Here is a 15,630-nt window from a genome sequence, read left to right on the forward strand (position 1 = left end):
CATAATGTTTGGTGTGCTAAAAGTAGGTTACGTAGATCATCTAAATAAAGTAATTAAAGACTACGAGATCTCTGAATGCTGAAGTGCAAAACTAGGTACTAGCTCTGAAAATGTACAAGCATTCCAAAATTTCCAAATACCAAATGCAACAATGATTTGAAAAACAAGTCAGACTCAAATACACTTGTTATAGGTTTCTAGGATACTTCAAGCATACAAATTAAATGGTTTCTAGGATGTTATAGGAAATAGACTGGGTGAAAGTTTAGTGATTGTGTTGTTTTTTTTTCCAACTTTTTTATCAGCTGCTCTACTTCTGGGCTGCGTGAAAGCTTTTCATCTGTGCTTCACTTAATAAGCTTAACTACATTGCCAACAGTACTGTTCTTCTCCTCTGAGTTTCCAGAAGACCATCCTGAGAGATCTGAGTAGAACTTCCTGAGATCATCATGAGAAATTTGGACGAGAAAACACCGAGAAATATCACTCATCTTCATTGACGTCCAACAGGAAATCAGTTAAATTCTCAGAATCATCGATGGCATCGTCAAGAGACATGGGACATTCTTTCTTGGGTTTCCCCTGAAAGGAAATGAGAATAAGTCCATTAAAATGATTAAGGTAGATTTAAAGTTGTTCTAGTTGCATACAACATATTCATTCTGTCAAATAATCTGAGTCGAGAAAGAGGGTCGTAAATATTCAGGGCTTGTCTATAAAGCATGTACTGCTTACAGGCATTAAGATTGTTGGAAATCTTTAGCAGGTTATATCCATCTAAATCAAGCCAATAGCATCCACAGATTCTGCAAAAATATAAAAGTGTGTCATAGTTAGTTTACCTTAGACTTTTGAAGCTCTGGAGTACTTTTAAGAACACTCCAATTGCGTGAAAGCTTTTCATATGCTTCATCCTCTCCCTCAACCTCGCTATCCTCTGATTCGTCCTTTACCAAGTAAATGCATGAAGAAGATATGTTACAAGCTAACTGCACACGGTTGTTTTAAAATTCCATTCCAGATAACAAAAAGAACCATAGATACCAAATATTCTGAAACTAAATAAAGCACTATATAATACTAATTCAGACAAAAAGTGTAACGTCTACTAACCGATTCCTTACCTAAATCGGTATTTCACACTTATACGTCATATCGGTCATATAGCAATTTTTTTTGGAGCAATTGTATATGATAGTTAATATGAAATCAATATCATGTTGTTCTAGAAGTACAATAAAATAAATTTACTAGAGAAAATATAAACACACAAGAAGCACACTACCACATTGTATAAAAGATCAACTAGATTTACTAAGAGAATCCTTAAGATTTTGAGGTTCCACCTTCATTATTCTTTATCTTGAATTAACTGTTGTTGATCTATATAGGGAGGGACCTGTTCATCCCTGTTGTTTACACTCCGACCGCTCAACATTAGATATGAAGTCAATGAACAAAACTTTATTCAACTTGAACAAAAGCAATTATAAAATGATAAACCTTACCAACCCTGGCTTAGGTGTACAATGAATCTTACCGTTTCCATGTAAAATACAATGAATATTAATACCCCTACACTCACATAAAATAACCGAAATACCTCATTTTCACCTATGTCGACAACTCGAGCCATAGCCTCATCTATGTTAGTTACCTGGTTTTAGAATTACAAAAGCAATAAGTAATTAGGAAAAAGAATTTAGAAAGTCGCCTAAAAAGAAAACTATTACTAGCATTAAGCAGTTGCAGAATTCCCTACACAGATGAATCGCACTGCAATGTATACTATATTAAATTCCACTCAAACTTCATTACCTCAACTTCTTCGGTCTTCTCTTTTGCCAACTTTTTTTCAAGATCCTTCCTTGATATCATTTTCCCATGCTGGCATCAATTAATCAGTATGAATAACAAGATTCAACAGAAAATCAAATGCGTAAATATCAATATGATTACTAAGCATAGCAATGACATCTTTAGTTACATATACATATAAACATAGGGTCTATTTCAGAATACTCACAAAAATCCAAACAAGTCATATATATTTGTCTGATATCAGCACAAGATTCCGAGGGTCATGTGACTGTTCCTGGTTTTCAATTGATAAGTCTACAGAAATCACGACTGTAGGATCTTCGTCTATAGAATTGGTGCCTATGACAAACAAACAAAATGAGCTGATAAACAATTGGGAAAAAAACAGCACAATCACTAAACTTACACCCACAGAGTATTTCCTATAACATCCTAGTTCTGGTTTCATAACAAATCAAACGTATAGCCATTACAAATTCCACTAAGAAAGCAAACCAAATGCCGAAAATGCAGCAGAAGCAAATTAACTTGGAAATATAAAAACAAGGAAGAGAGGAAAGAGTGTGTTACCTTCAATACAAGGTTGAAGAAGATCCAGTTTCAGTACTCTCTTCCATACGTATTATCGTGTTAATGGCATCGTTGGTTCAGTCCCAGAGCGTTTGAAGGCCCATGTACTCCTCCTGGACAAAAGAAATTTTCAATTAAAACAACTAGAGAGAAATCAAAGTGAAAACCAACAGTCAAGAGGCACCTCGGAATTGGCTTTGGAGTATATGATTTCCTCTGCTTTCAAAACAACCACAAGAAGTTTCTCCTGCCCTTGTTTATTTTTCTTAGTTTCGGTGCCATGAATTTCATTCACCACCCTAATCAAACATATGGAATAAATTCAAAGACAATATAATACAAATTCAAAAAATGAAACACGGAAATAAAGACAGCAAAAAAAAAAAGTGTAACCATAAAACCTCACCTGAAAATCTCTTGAAAAAACTCACCTGAAAATCTCTTGAATGAGAGACTGTGCGTGCCAAGCTCTTTTAACACATTCATACGTTTTTGGTCCTGGTCTTGGCATCTTAGATACACCCACGTACTAATGTACTATATAAATGGTACCAAGCAGTGGGAAAAGACCAATTTGCCAGTGGGAAAATTAGTTATCAAACACGCATTTATGGTGAACCTCATCTTATTTTCTATTACGTCACCTTCATATCACACTTCCTTAAACCCTAACCCCTCTAATTAACCTATATAAACCCCTTTCTTTCAAGCCTCGTACCATTTCCCCAAAACCAAACTACTCATCAGTCGCCGCACTTTCTAGCAACACCAAATATGTTGAGGTCTCCATCTGCAGGGTTAGTCACAAAAATGTTTAGGCTAATCTCAGCCACATCACGACCGTTGATTCAACATCCTCAAAACACACTCATAAACCCCACTACTAAAATCAATCCTGTCCTTCCATTTATGCCCTTCGAACCCATTCGTAATTATTCTGCTGCCAAGCTTGCCGTTGCTGCCGAGCTTGCCCGTTTATCAAAAGACGTAGAAAAATTAAAAGAAGAAGGAAAATGGCCCCCAATTAGCAAAGAGGATGATGATGATGATGACGACGACGACGACTATACTGAGGATAGTGATGAAGATTATGACGAATCTGAATCTGATGCTGAGCACCTTGGTAAAAATTTTAGTGATTCAGATTGAGAGAGTTTGGTTGTTGATTTATCAAACATGGTTTTTATTATTATTGCTAGTTGAAAATTGTAATAATTATCTATGGACTAGTAATATATTAATGAGATGTCATATTGTTTTTTTTTTTTTAATTCCATTCTTAATTTTAGATTCATGTTTTTGTGTCATATTTTTTATTGGCTAAATTATTAATTTTAAGTTGATTAGTGTTAGTTCAAAGCGCAGGATTAGTGTTATTTTCGGTCATTTGCAGCCGCCCAAAATATCGTAAAATCTGCCGAAATCTGGAGTTTGTTGACAAATTTCATGATTGTGCCTATAGGACCATTTTTTTTAGGTGTTTGTTTTTCGGCTATTTATAAGTGGTATACTTTTTTTATAGTATTAGTTTTCGAATCCGTCCTACGAACCCGTGCCGTTTATATTAAGTTATTTGCAATATTGAAAACCCATTCTCCATAAAATGAAAGAACCTAATAAAACTTTGTGACTTTTTGTTGTTTAATAATAGAAGTTTGATTGAAGTTTTGTGAGAATGCCCAATGAGGCAAAAATCATATTGAAGATACTTGAATACCAAGACATTCCCGTTCATACGAAAAGAGATGTGATAAACGCGTACCATTTTAAATGCAAAACTATACTTGTTGAGACATTCCCACTACATATAATACAAATATGTTTTGAGTTTAGTTCAATACATTTGCATCTAATTTTCGATTTTTTGTTAATTATTATTTGATGTTAAGTTAATGCATTTGCATCTTGAAGTTAGTTTTGTGTAGTTGTATATAGTTTCCAATTTTTCATTAATTATTCTTTGATGTTAGTTCCGTGTAGTTGTATCCAGTTTCCGATTTTCCGTTAATTGTTTATTTGAGATTGGTTCAATGCCTTTGCATCCAGTTTCCAATTTCCAATTAATAATTTTTTGAAGTTAGTTCAATCATTTGCCTCAAATTTTTGATTTATTGTAAAGTGTTATTTGAGGTTAGTTCGATGCATTTGCACACAATTTTTTTATTTTCCCTTAATTATTCTTTGAGGCTAGTTCCAAACAGTTGTATCCAGTTTCTAATTTTCCGTTAATTATTATTTTTTGATGTAAATTCGATTCGAATTCGATGTATTTGCATCTAGTTTTTGATTTCTCATTAATTATTTTTTAAGGCAATTACATCTAGTTTTTTATTTTTCATTAATTATTCTTTGAGGTTAGTTCGATGCATTACATCTAGTTTCTCATATCCATTAATTATCCTTTGAGGTTATAGTTCCTGATTATCCGTTAATTATTTTTTTGGTGTTAGTTTGATGTATTTGCATCCAGTTTCTGATATCCCGTTAATTATTCTTTGAGGTTAGTTCAATGTATTTGGGTCTAGTTTCCAATTCACATTAATTATTTTTTAAAATTAGTTCATTTTTTGATTTCTTGTTAATTATTCTTTAAGGTTAGTTCAATCTAGAGTTTTCAATTTCTCGTTAATTATTCTTTGAGGTTAGACCTTTCAGTTACAAACAACAATTAAAACACAATCAAAACATATACGATTACCTAAACGAAATTAAACATTTTTTTTTCCCAAATGAAACTACGGTAAAAACAAAAACTGGTCAACAACTACTGAAAATGTTTTCTCCGTAGACTAAACCATATATCCATGTTGATGCTACATCATAAAAAAAGTTATCCTCATGCCAAATGTGATAAGCTTTCATCTCTAGCTAATTCAAGCATATCCTTTCTCCCATATCGCTCTAATATCTCCTTCAAATTCTCCTCATGTTTTAGCAGTGACAATTTCTATGGCTAATGTCAATGCATTGCTTTTAGCATAATAATTTCCGTAATAAAGTATCGATTGACTCATGAAATTAAGTTCGACATACCTAACTTTCAGAGGGAGCAACGAAGCTAAAGAGTTACAATCATGGCCCTCTTCACATGGGGAATAATGCCAATCCCAAGTGCATAATATCTATTGGCATATAATTTAAACATTTTCGAGAGGATTCGTTCAACATTAAATAATTGGTATGATATTGGAATTGTTGATCAAGACGATCAGTTGATGTTATGTACAATTGGAAGAGGTGGGATATTATTGATGTTCTCAGCTAATGTTGAAGATATTAAAATTCTCTAGCCCAGTCCACCAGTATACATTAACCATTTTTCATACTGTTCAAAAACTATTTGTTCCAATGGTTTATAATAATCTACTTAACTTCTAATTTTTGGATCAAGTAGGTATTATTCGTTAGTCCAATGCTCACCACGGATTTTCAAGTGACATGATTAAAATGAAAAATACGCTAGTGCTCACTGTGGCTAGCTTAACTAGGAGTGTAAAAAAAAAACCGTTGACCCATCATCCGGTAGGGTACCCGGTCTTCACCCGCCATCCAAACCCGCACCGACCCGAAAATAGACCTACCCTGCCCCGCCACTGTTTTTATGCGGTCGGGATATGGGTGTAGGTTATATGCTCAAACCTGACCGATCAAACCACCCGACCCGTATCGTGTCAAAAGTCGTTGACCCAACCCCATTGACCCGCACAATTTCAAGACTCTAACTCTAATATTTTTGTATTTTGTTTATAATTTCTTTTAACTTTTGTAGGAATTTGAGAGATATGAATACAAACTTATGAGTTCAACATCAATTTCACATATTCAAGTTTGAACATTGGGAAAATATCAAAAGTTCAAATTCAACTTTTGAATTTTGGAGAAGATAAATCATTCATCCTTGTATTAATTTCGAATTCTTTTAGTTTATATTTTATTGTTTTGTACTATAGATCCTTGCTCCCATCTTCATTTTATCATACTATGGAAAATAATCAATTTACAAATGGTAAATCACGATAAATAAGTTTCAAATTCTGATGATATGGTTTTGGGTTCAAATTCAAGTTTTTTATTTTTGTTTATTTTTTATTGATTGATTCATTTTTTCTCTATCTTTGTGAATTGGAAATATATTACTTGCGAGAATTAGAAAGTTTTTTTTTGAGTGAAATTGGGTTAAAATGATAATTTCCACCTGACCCAGATGACCCGCCCAAAATCCGCCCCGTAAGCTGATCCAACGGGCCGGGTGATGGTACTAAGACATGACACTTCAACCCGCCCCCAGCCCGTCGGCCGGGGACATGAATTTGTATCCCCTAGACCCGCCCCGCCCCGGCCCGACCCATCACTATTTGACCCGTGGTTGACCCGGCCCTCCCTGTATTACACCCCTAGCTTGAACTAACCTTCCACCTATATATCTTATACATACTCAAATATAAATAAATGCATTTTTTTCTATCCATTTTGTAAGCAATTATGAGGCTTAAACCATAACTTACAACTCATAGTATAGGGTTTAAAAGAAACTCATGCAGTAGCTTATGAGAAGAAAGCAATAAGTCGCATTAAAAGATGGGACCTTGGTGGATTTGAACCACCATCTCTTGAGATGTACTTACACACTCAAGTGCTCTTCTATTGAGCTAAAGATCTACTTCGAGATACATATAAGCATAATATGCAAGATAAACCAAGTTAAAATTGGTAACAACTTTTTCCATTGAGCTAAAGATCTAGTTTGAGATATATATAAACATAACGTGAAAGATAGACCAAATTAAAATTGGTAACAGCAAGTTACACTACAGGCTTAATAATTTTATTTTATATATGCAATTCTATTTTTAATAGAATTTTAATAGAATTGCATGCGTAGATTATACTTCTAAAAAAGTACTAAAAAATCCAACAAAAAGCATCCTTTACAAATAAAAAATATTAATAAAGTATACTAAAGGTACGTGATTTGATTTATGCTAAACATGCTACTCAAACCTATTGTTGTGTAGATTTAATAAAAAATTGCCATCCCTAATATACTCAAGTGTAGTCACCAAACCAAAGTTGCTTTATTTTATGATAGGCACCTCATAAATCTTGAAAAGATAATCAAGCGTAGTCACCAGCGGTTATCAGTTGTGATAGGCACTTGATAAATCTTGAAAGGATAATCAATCTAGCTTTTCCTAGGTACAGTGCAATTTAGACAAAGTCAATACCGGTTTTCCATTGTAAAAAGCTGAGTAGATTGGAGACTTACCACTTTGTGAGGAACGTTAAATATGAATCTCATTCGAGGACAGTGAGAACTGCACTTATTTTCCTAACCGGTTTGGTAGAATTGTGACTCTTGAGAGAATAGATCCATAATATACTGATGGACAGACTGCATATCAAAACAACGATGATTTTTCAGAAGTTAGTTGTAATATATTTTTGAAATTATATGTAATATATTTTCAGCTCATCAAGAAAGACTTAATTTAGTGAAAATGCATAGGATACTCCATACCTGTATAAAAAGTTGGACTACTTCACAGTGCTAAATCAATCTTGAAATATAACAATCAAATCAAGACTGCAAGAATGATACAAATTATCTTGGTAAGGAGTAAGGACAAAGGAATGACAGTTATATGGCTTTAATGATTTGCATATATGAATGATAGATTGCTAATAATAGAATTGGTATAGTGTTCTAATCATCAAGTGAAATTGAAAGATGACAAAATATCAAAACCACAGCCTAAGTAAATCAACCAAATCATTCACAGAAACATAGAGTAAAGAGCTTTAACTACACAAAAGTGAGATAATATTTGAGCGTCAAATCACAGTACTATGTATTTAATAATGTGAAGCAACACTTTAACTAACATGCCAGATATCTAATTGTTTGGACCAAAGTTTTACTTGGAGCTCCTAAACTAACGGGATAAAATGCAGTGAATCATTTCACACTCATGCTAACTAATGGAGTAGAGCTATTGTAGAGAGAAGATCAGTTGTCTTGGAGTCGTGCCAAAATTTTATTACTTAATAATAAAGAAGAATGTAAACTTAAGAACTCACCTTGTGATTTGGGATCCACTTTGGCTAAGGAATTTTTTAGTGGTTTTCTGACTAAGAAATTTGATAATCAAATAAACAGATTCCAAAAACGGTTTCATAAAAGTGCCATCAAAGTGAAGAAGAGCTCACTTCTCAAACTGAAGCTTAGTACTACAATGGTCATTGTTGGTCAAAAGGTCCTTGAGAACTTATATATGAAGAATATATTTAAAACAATTATCTACATTTAAACTTCATTTAAACTACATTTAAACCCTAAATCCTAAACCCTAATCTCTTACATAATCCCACTTCAAAAACATAAGTGGGAGAGAGAGTATACAAAATACACGCTTAAGTGAAAGATACACACTCCCTCCCTATCTTCTCGATGTGCATAATTTCACTTGGGAGTGACTAGTGTATCAAGCTAAGAGTAATAATGAATATTTAAGGCATGCATATAAGAAACATTCATTTCTGAAACTGAAATTTAGATAAAGCTAGTGCTATAATGAGTAAATAGAATATATTGATTTAAGAACTCACCATCCCTGAAGGTGAAAAACCCACATTCAGAGGCTACATCTCTATCTCTCTCTCTCTCTCTCTCTCTCTTTTCTTCACTTCGTCCCTCCACTTCATCTCTCTCTCCTGTCCTTTCTGAATCACAAAAAAGGCAACGCAGATGGATAACAATGAAACAAAAACCATCGTATTTCAGTTCATTTTGACAACGCAAAAGACACGATTAACATTTTTCTCCACATGAGATGGGGCTGAAAATATTTTAAAGAAATTGGCCTCCATGCCCAGAGTATATCATCTTACTTTAGTTCATTTGGTTCGTGATGCTGAGTGCATTTTCTTTTTAACACATTTGATATTCAGGCATTCTACTATTATATCACCCACTTCTAGCTCCAAAGAGCTCCGGTTCAGCTGCTGTAGTGGACTGCCCTTTTTACAAATCCAGTTTCACCAAAAACTCTTCGAGCATTGTAATTCACCATGGTAGCTACAAATAGAGTTAGAATCAAATGCTAAAAATTAGATCAGACATGCAAATCAATTCAATGATAGGAAGTAAGTGAATGTAGATAATTGAAATGGAAATACCAATCTTTGCCAACGAAAATTTCAGGTCAAGAAAAATAGATATGAAACAACAATGTTTACCTATGGCAATAGGGAGTTCACCCTGAAGTCTTAATTTTAAAATGTACATGGTACATCAAATAGTGTGTTGCATGCGAACATCGTTTCAAAGCTTCCAATGGCTTCTAGCTGGTCAGCTGCACTCATAATTTAGGAAGTTATGAGCCATAGATTCAAACTCTAACAAATTAAACAAAAAGGGCAATGATGGTCACTTGAGAAATACCTTGAAAAAGAATTGAATATGATCCTCCATAGGCAGATATTTGGCAAACAAAGGTCTGGATCAATGGTTTGATATCCCCTTATCAGGGTGATTCCCAGGGTAGTAGGCAACAATCTCCTTCCCACATGCACCTCCAATTTAAAAGAAGAGTTACACATTTAAAGGAGATATGACGTAAATTATAGCCTTTATATCGATTCAGGTGCCCAAAAAGAAGAAATACACTTGCTATGATGATAATAACAATGATTATTAAAATTTAAAAGGAAGTGTTGATGGATATCTGACTATGGGAAAAGGCGTTATATGTGCAAAAAATTGTGCTCACAAATGTTGTTTATATGGAAAGGTATGGATGCATCTGTGCCTATCCCCTCCCTTGCTAAATACTTCCATGATACTGAGAAAAATGATTGTTGGGATTATCCCTTTAATGAAAAAGCTGGACTGACACTATACTACAAAACAAAGAAATAAATAAATTATACCCAAGTAATTCTTATCCGTCACCATGTTTAATTTGCAATCGAGAAGCCTTTCTTCGGATTGACTGATTCAGGCAAAATTTAAATTTGGGTATCTTAAAAATTAAAACAGTGAAGCAGTGTTGCTCAAAGTGAAGACAAATCGCCACCTCATATCCATATAGAAAAACTATGGATATTGTTCCACAAACAAAGCAAGACTTTCCTTCATTTTTTTGATAATTGAATATTATTGATAAAAAAAAAAAACTACAAAGTGAAATAGAAACATAGGAGGGTTGTGAGGGAGATCGTATATATTATGAAACAAACTAATTAAGCTTATAACCATTGTAAGAGAAATGATCACTTTCCTAACATATTCTAATCCTGCAAAAAAAAAAAAAAAAAAAAACGACTAAAAGAAATTTGTTACCTTCATTTTCTTCTTCTACAATCAAATTATTATGTTGGATCATATACATGGCCACATTCTCAATCAGATGAGTAGCGGTTCCCTTGAATAACCTGCGTCGCAGTGATCACCAATCCCCTTGCGAAAATCAATGTCACCTTATCATAACCAATCCAAGTGAGAAAGGAAAACTAAGCAAGGCTTTAAAATCGATTAATTAGTACAAAAGTTCATATAAGTATAGTGACCTTTTCAGTGTACAATGTAATATCGTAGCTATATTAAATAAGTTATACCATTATGTATTCATTATCCCGGCCATATTCCATATTTACTGAGTTGCATCGCATGGTCACAATTTGTTAAAATCTTACTCACTTTCTCACGCTTTTGTACAGTACCCATTTCTTTTAGCATAACTTTTTTTCCAACAATTTAATTGGATAAACACTTGCTATTAAAATGTGGAAACCCTCAGTTACTTAACCTTTCCTACTTGAAATTAGACCGACTTGTAAGGCTTAAGACTTACATTCATAACAATTCATTTAAAATAAATAAGTTATTGAGGTGAAATGCAAAATTCTAATAAATGACGCATATTTGTAAGACCTTATTAAGCAAAGTAAAATTTATCAAACTTGCTACTTCACACAGAAGGCCCGAGCTGACCTGACCATTAAGATACATGGGGTTTATTGGAAATGCATTTCCAACCCCTGTAACCACAAAAACCAAGCATACAATGCACTCGCTCAAGATGCCTACAAAGGTTCTAACCCCCTGTAACCATACAAACCAAGCATATGAAGCACTCGCTTAAGATGACTACAATGGTTAATAGAAATAAATATATATATATATATATATATATATATATATATATATTGTGTGTGGAAGGCCCCCAATAACTCAGGCTGAAACTCTAAAATAAAGTGAATTGAGCACATAATCTGCAATGGAGCAGCCACTACCTTCATTCCAGCTGCCTTTCCAGCCATAACTCCAATCGTGGTTCAAATAAGGTAGATACATAAGAGTTTATGGCACTAAGCTTTGATCATGGGCTTCATGGCGTAAATGGATTCTCCCGGCTCATGGGAAAATGTCGTGTATGTTCTACTATTTTCCCCCAAATCCCAAATATATTAGTGGCCAGGTCACATATGATAGAAAAAATAATTATGCAATAAACTGTGTGTTAATTTGATATCTGGTTAGATGTGTATTTCTGATTAACTTAGCATCTCTTTAGTGGAGAATAATTTGATTGCAGAAGATACTACGCGGACCACATGTGGAGAAAAAACAGTAAAAAGTTTCCGTAATATAGGCAAGCAAAAAGATGGACTTCAGTTTATTAGTTGCAACTGTGTAATTGTACATGCCCTGCAACACATAAAATGGTTGGATTAGAATGTGAACGCATTTTCTTGAGAACTCGATTTCATACAAACAGTAACACCTAAACATGGTTGCACTATATCAAATAAGTCTTGCCCCTAAAAAAAAACACAGGACACACTGTAAGTCATGCGAGATAGTGATGGTTTACCACACAAACAATTCTTGAACTAAAACCCATTCAACAGGTTATATATCACAATTTCTTAATGGTCTATGAAGAACAACTCCTCAACATGCTTATATGGAATATCAAGCTTTTCTATTAAAAAAAAAAAAAAAAAAAAACAAAAAACTAATTTCATTAGCAATTGTATATGGAATCCGTCAATCAGATGCCATTGAGACAACTTTTGATTGTTGTGCTTATAAGTAAATTACAATCACATATACAAAAGCCATAACGTCTTAAGTGGCTTAAGCTAATACCTGAAATGGATGAAATTCATGAATAGTTACCCATTTTATTTTGGGTAGTGATATCACTCTAATATAACTTCAAAGCTCACAGTCAATCCTAATTACCTTTCTGCTATACATTAGCTTTGTGATGATGTCCGATAAAGGGAGTGCCACCATGAAGAACAAATTACACTTCGTGTAGATGGAATCTGCAGCAACAACAGGCTACATTACCCTCAATCTTAAATAACGTAAGAGGCTATTCAATATAATGTGTTTCTAGTTCTGTCTCATATAAGTTCAAGAGGTTATAGTAATAAAAAGGTTGATGACAAAGAGTATACTTACCTGATACCGATAATTTAACTTGAAGTGTTGAATAACGATGGTCCACGTCTAAGTCCCTCTGTATAAGTGCATGAGCCTCTATACTATTAAATTGTCCATCAGAAATTCAATCACATGGTTCATATCTAAGTTTTGTATTTCAACATACACCACTTTTGGTACTTCACTCCAACCTAACAACAAACCGATCCCAATTAACATCCCCATTGTAATTCCAGAAATTAAACCAAAAAAACCTCTAATTGTATTAAGTTTGAAATTGGAAATTGCATACCCAATCAATCATCAAATTGTGGGAACTTCAATTCGTTTTGGCAGTGGTGCCAGTTCATCCTTGCATGATAAATTTTAGGTTTATTTACTAACTACAGGGATGAAAGATTAAAAAACATTAGTTATAGAAACACTGATTGTCAAAAAAATTAAGGAATACCTGTTTGGATGGAAAATTGATTCGTTACATCTAGTTCAAAAACCTTCTTTCTTCGTGGAGAATGGATTTTTGTCTGGAATAAGGGTTTTTTTTTTTAATTAAGGAGTCCAAGGTTTTTAAGGTATTAAGCAACCTTCTTTCTTCTTTCTCGAGATGCACATTCCGAGTAGGGACTAATTTGCAATAAATTGAAATAGGTATGAGCATGGCGGAGAAACTTGAACACTTCTTTTGATGATAAATTCAAGCATGCATTTTGCGCTCTATCAATTATATTCAAAGTCTAATGATCTGGTTTTCTCACCTCCAAGGGCAACAAAGCTTGTGGCGTCATTTTTGAGGTGTAGATTCATTCCTTTTAATAGGTGAAGATGCTCCATCCAAATCTTCGTACTGTTAGTCACTTGGATTTATGCCACAACAACAAAACTGAAATAAATAGGAAGACATTCAATAGTATTAAAAGCTTGGTATCTTACCAGAGGAGAACTTTTAGAAATTTTCGGAGACGTAGAATGCAACTGCTAATGAAATTTATGTAGTTTGAATGTTAAGTTGGGTCCTAAGGCGTCCTTCCAACTCTTAGATATGGCAGGATGACCTCATAGGCCCTGCAACATTCAAAAATTCCTGAAGACTATCCCGTTTCTTATCCCATAACAATGATTCAAACATATACGCCGCAAGTTAGCTAAATACATATATAAACACGTGCAAAAGTGAAATTATGATGTTGATGCTTCCAATCAACTGATCTTAATCCACGCCATGGAAAAGAACCCCAGATATATATTCCAAAAAAAAAAAAAAAACCTACAACAAAAAGGGGAAAAAGGATGCATATAACAAAAAGGGAAAAAAGGATACAGAAAAAAGGTAATAGGTGTGATAGCAAACACCATTATCTTAGCTATAACAATTATTCAAAAATATATGAAATTCAATTTTCTAAGAAGCACATTTAAACCTTGATGTAATGTTGAACTTGCTAGATATGGTCACAAACTTCAGTAGAACATACTTACATTGGTACTTGCATATGGCTTTAGATCTGCATTGTTAGTGAAAGGATGCATATAATAATTTAGATCTTGGTTGTTTCACGCTTGACAGTTGCATTTGTAAAATGAATGACTGTCACTGATAAAGAAAACCGATTGATCGTTCCAAGAGAGGGGGAGAGAAACTTTAATGGGGATAAAAATCAGATCAAAATGTTCCATTTTCCATTCATTTCTAAAACCCCAAATAAATCCTAAAAGTTCAATTTCATAAAAGTCCAATCAATTCCAATGCTAAAAACACACGTTAATGAAGCTGGAGAATGTGTATACCCTGATTAAACATGCTGGTTTAATTACAAAATATATATTTTAGAGAGAAAAAAGAAGACACATACTTGATTTAGAATGGTAGTGAGAAATGCTCCAAATGGATACACATCATTATGTGTACTTGTTTTTCCAGTTCTAGCAAGCTATTATGTAATATAACTGAGAGTACCTGCCATGGCGAGAAGTTTGAGGATCACCTCCATGATCACATAATTTAGCAAGGCCGAAGTCCCCTAACTTCGCATTCATTTCAAAGTGTGACATATAACAAATATTTTCAGTTCACAAAATTAAATAAGCATTGAGTGAAACTATAGTTGATCCATCGACTCTACTATAAAAGCTTAGATATTAGGAAGTTACATAACTATAATCCTCATTTTTGTCGTAGATTAATAAAGTTTAGCTCTTCCAGTTTCTTTCATGAAAAAACAGAAAATGTCTATGTTGCTTATGTGTATCAAAAGTCTAAAGTGTCTCAAAAGTCTAAACTACTAAAAATGATTTCTACCATGTATATAACCATGTTCTCTAGATGTTGTTTGCATGGGAAATATTTGCATATAAGTCGATTTTTCGAACAAAAATATATGCATATGCTTGAATTTAATAGCAACCCATACACAATTACACCAATAATGCTTAATAAAATCAAGGATTTTGTATTGAGTTAAGGGTTTTAGGCGGAAACTGAAAAATAATGACATACCTCAGCTTCATCTTTGATTTCTTTGATTTTTTGCATATCAGTCGACATATTTGAAGCTTAGAAGAACGTTAAATGGATTTTTGATACTATGAGAGTTCATGGAGGTATTAAGTTTATGATTTTATGGTTTGAGGGGAGTGATCTAAGGATTACAAAGAGATCTCAGACCAATGAAACAGAATCGATTTTGGTGTTTCGGAGGTGACTAACGTAGAGAGGAGATGAGTAAACCCAAAAGATAGCTTTGGTAAATCTTGTGAATCTTTTCAACTCTAACAGTCTAACTAAT

General features: G+C 33.7%; 1 protein-coding gene across 2 annotated transcripts; it reads right to left on the minus strand.

Annotated features, from left to right (window-relative positions):
* Positions 1-76: 76 nt before the first annotated feature.
* LOC147476273 (protein PLASTID TRANSCRIPTIONALLY ACTIVE 12, chloroplastic-like) lies at positions 77-2,934 on the minus strand. Of its 2 annotated transcripts, XR_015209211.1 has the most exons (9): positions 2,798-2,934; positions 2,576-2,690; positions 2,392-2,504; positions 2,027-2,160; positions 1,819-1,887; positions 1,604-1,657; positions 1,347-1,409; positions 843-947; positions 77-582 (listed from the first exon to the last, which is right to left on the minus strand). XR_015209211.1 is itself a non-coding variant. In XM_086584625.1 (5 exons), exons 2-5 carry the CDS (start codon positions 1,876-1,878, stop codon positions 484-486), a joined length of 318 nt encoding a protein of 105 aa, XP_086440751.1. In that variant the 5' UTR covers positions 1,879-1,887; positions 2,027-2,163; the 3' UTR covers positions 77-483. The 2 variants fall into 2 exon arrangements, 1 of the variants encoding a protein (XP_086440751.1); XM_086584625.1 differs by lacking the exons at positions 1,347-1,409; positions 2,392-2,504; positions 2,576-2,690; positions 2,798-2,934 and having other exon boundaries at positions 2,027-2,163.
* Positions 2,935-15,630: the final 12,696 nt, after the last annotated feature.

Source organism: Coptis chinensis, chromosome 9, assembly GCF_015680905.1.
Source record: "Coptis chinensis isolate HL-2020 chromosome 9, ASM1568090v1, whole genome shotgun sequence".
NCBI classification, from domain to species: Eukaryota; Viridiplantae; Streptophyta; class Magnoliopsida; order Ranunculales; family Ranunculaceae; genus Coptis; species Coptis chinensis.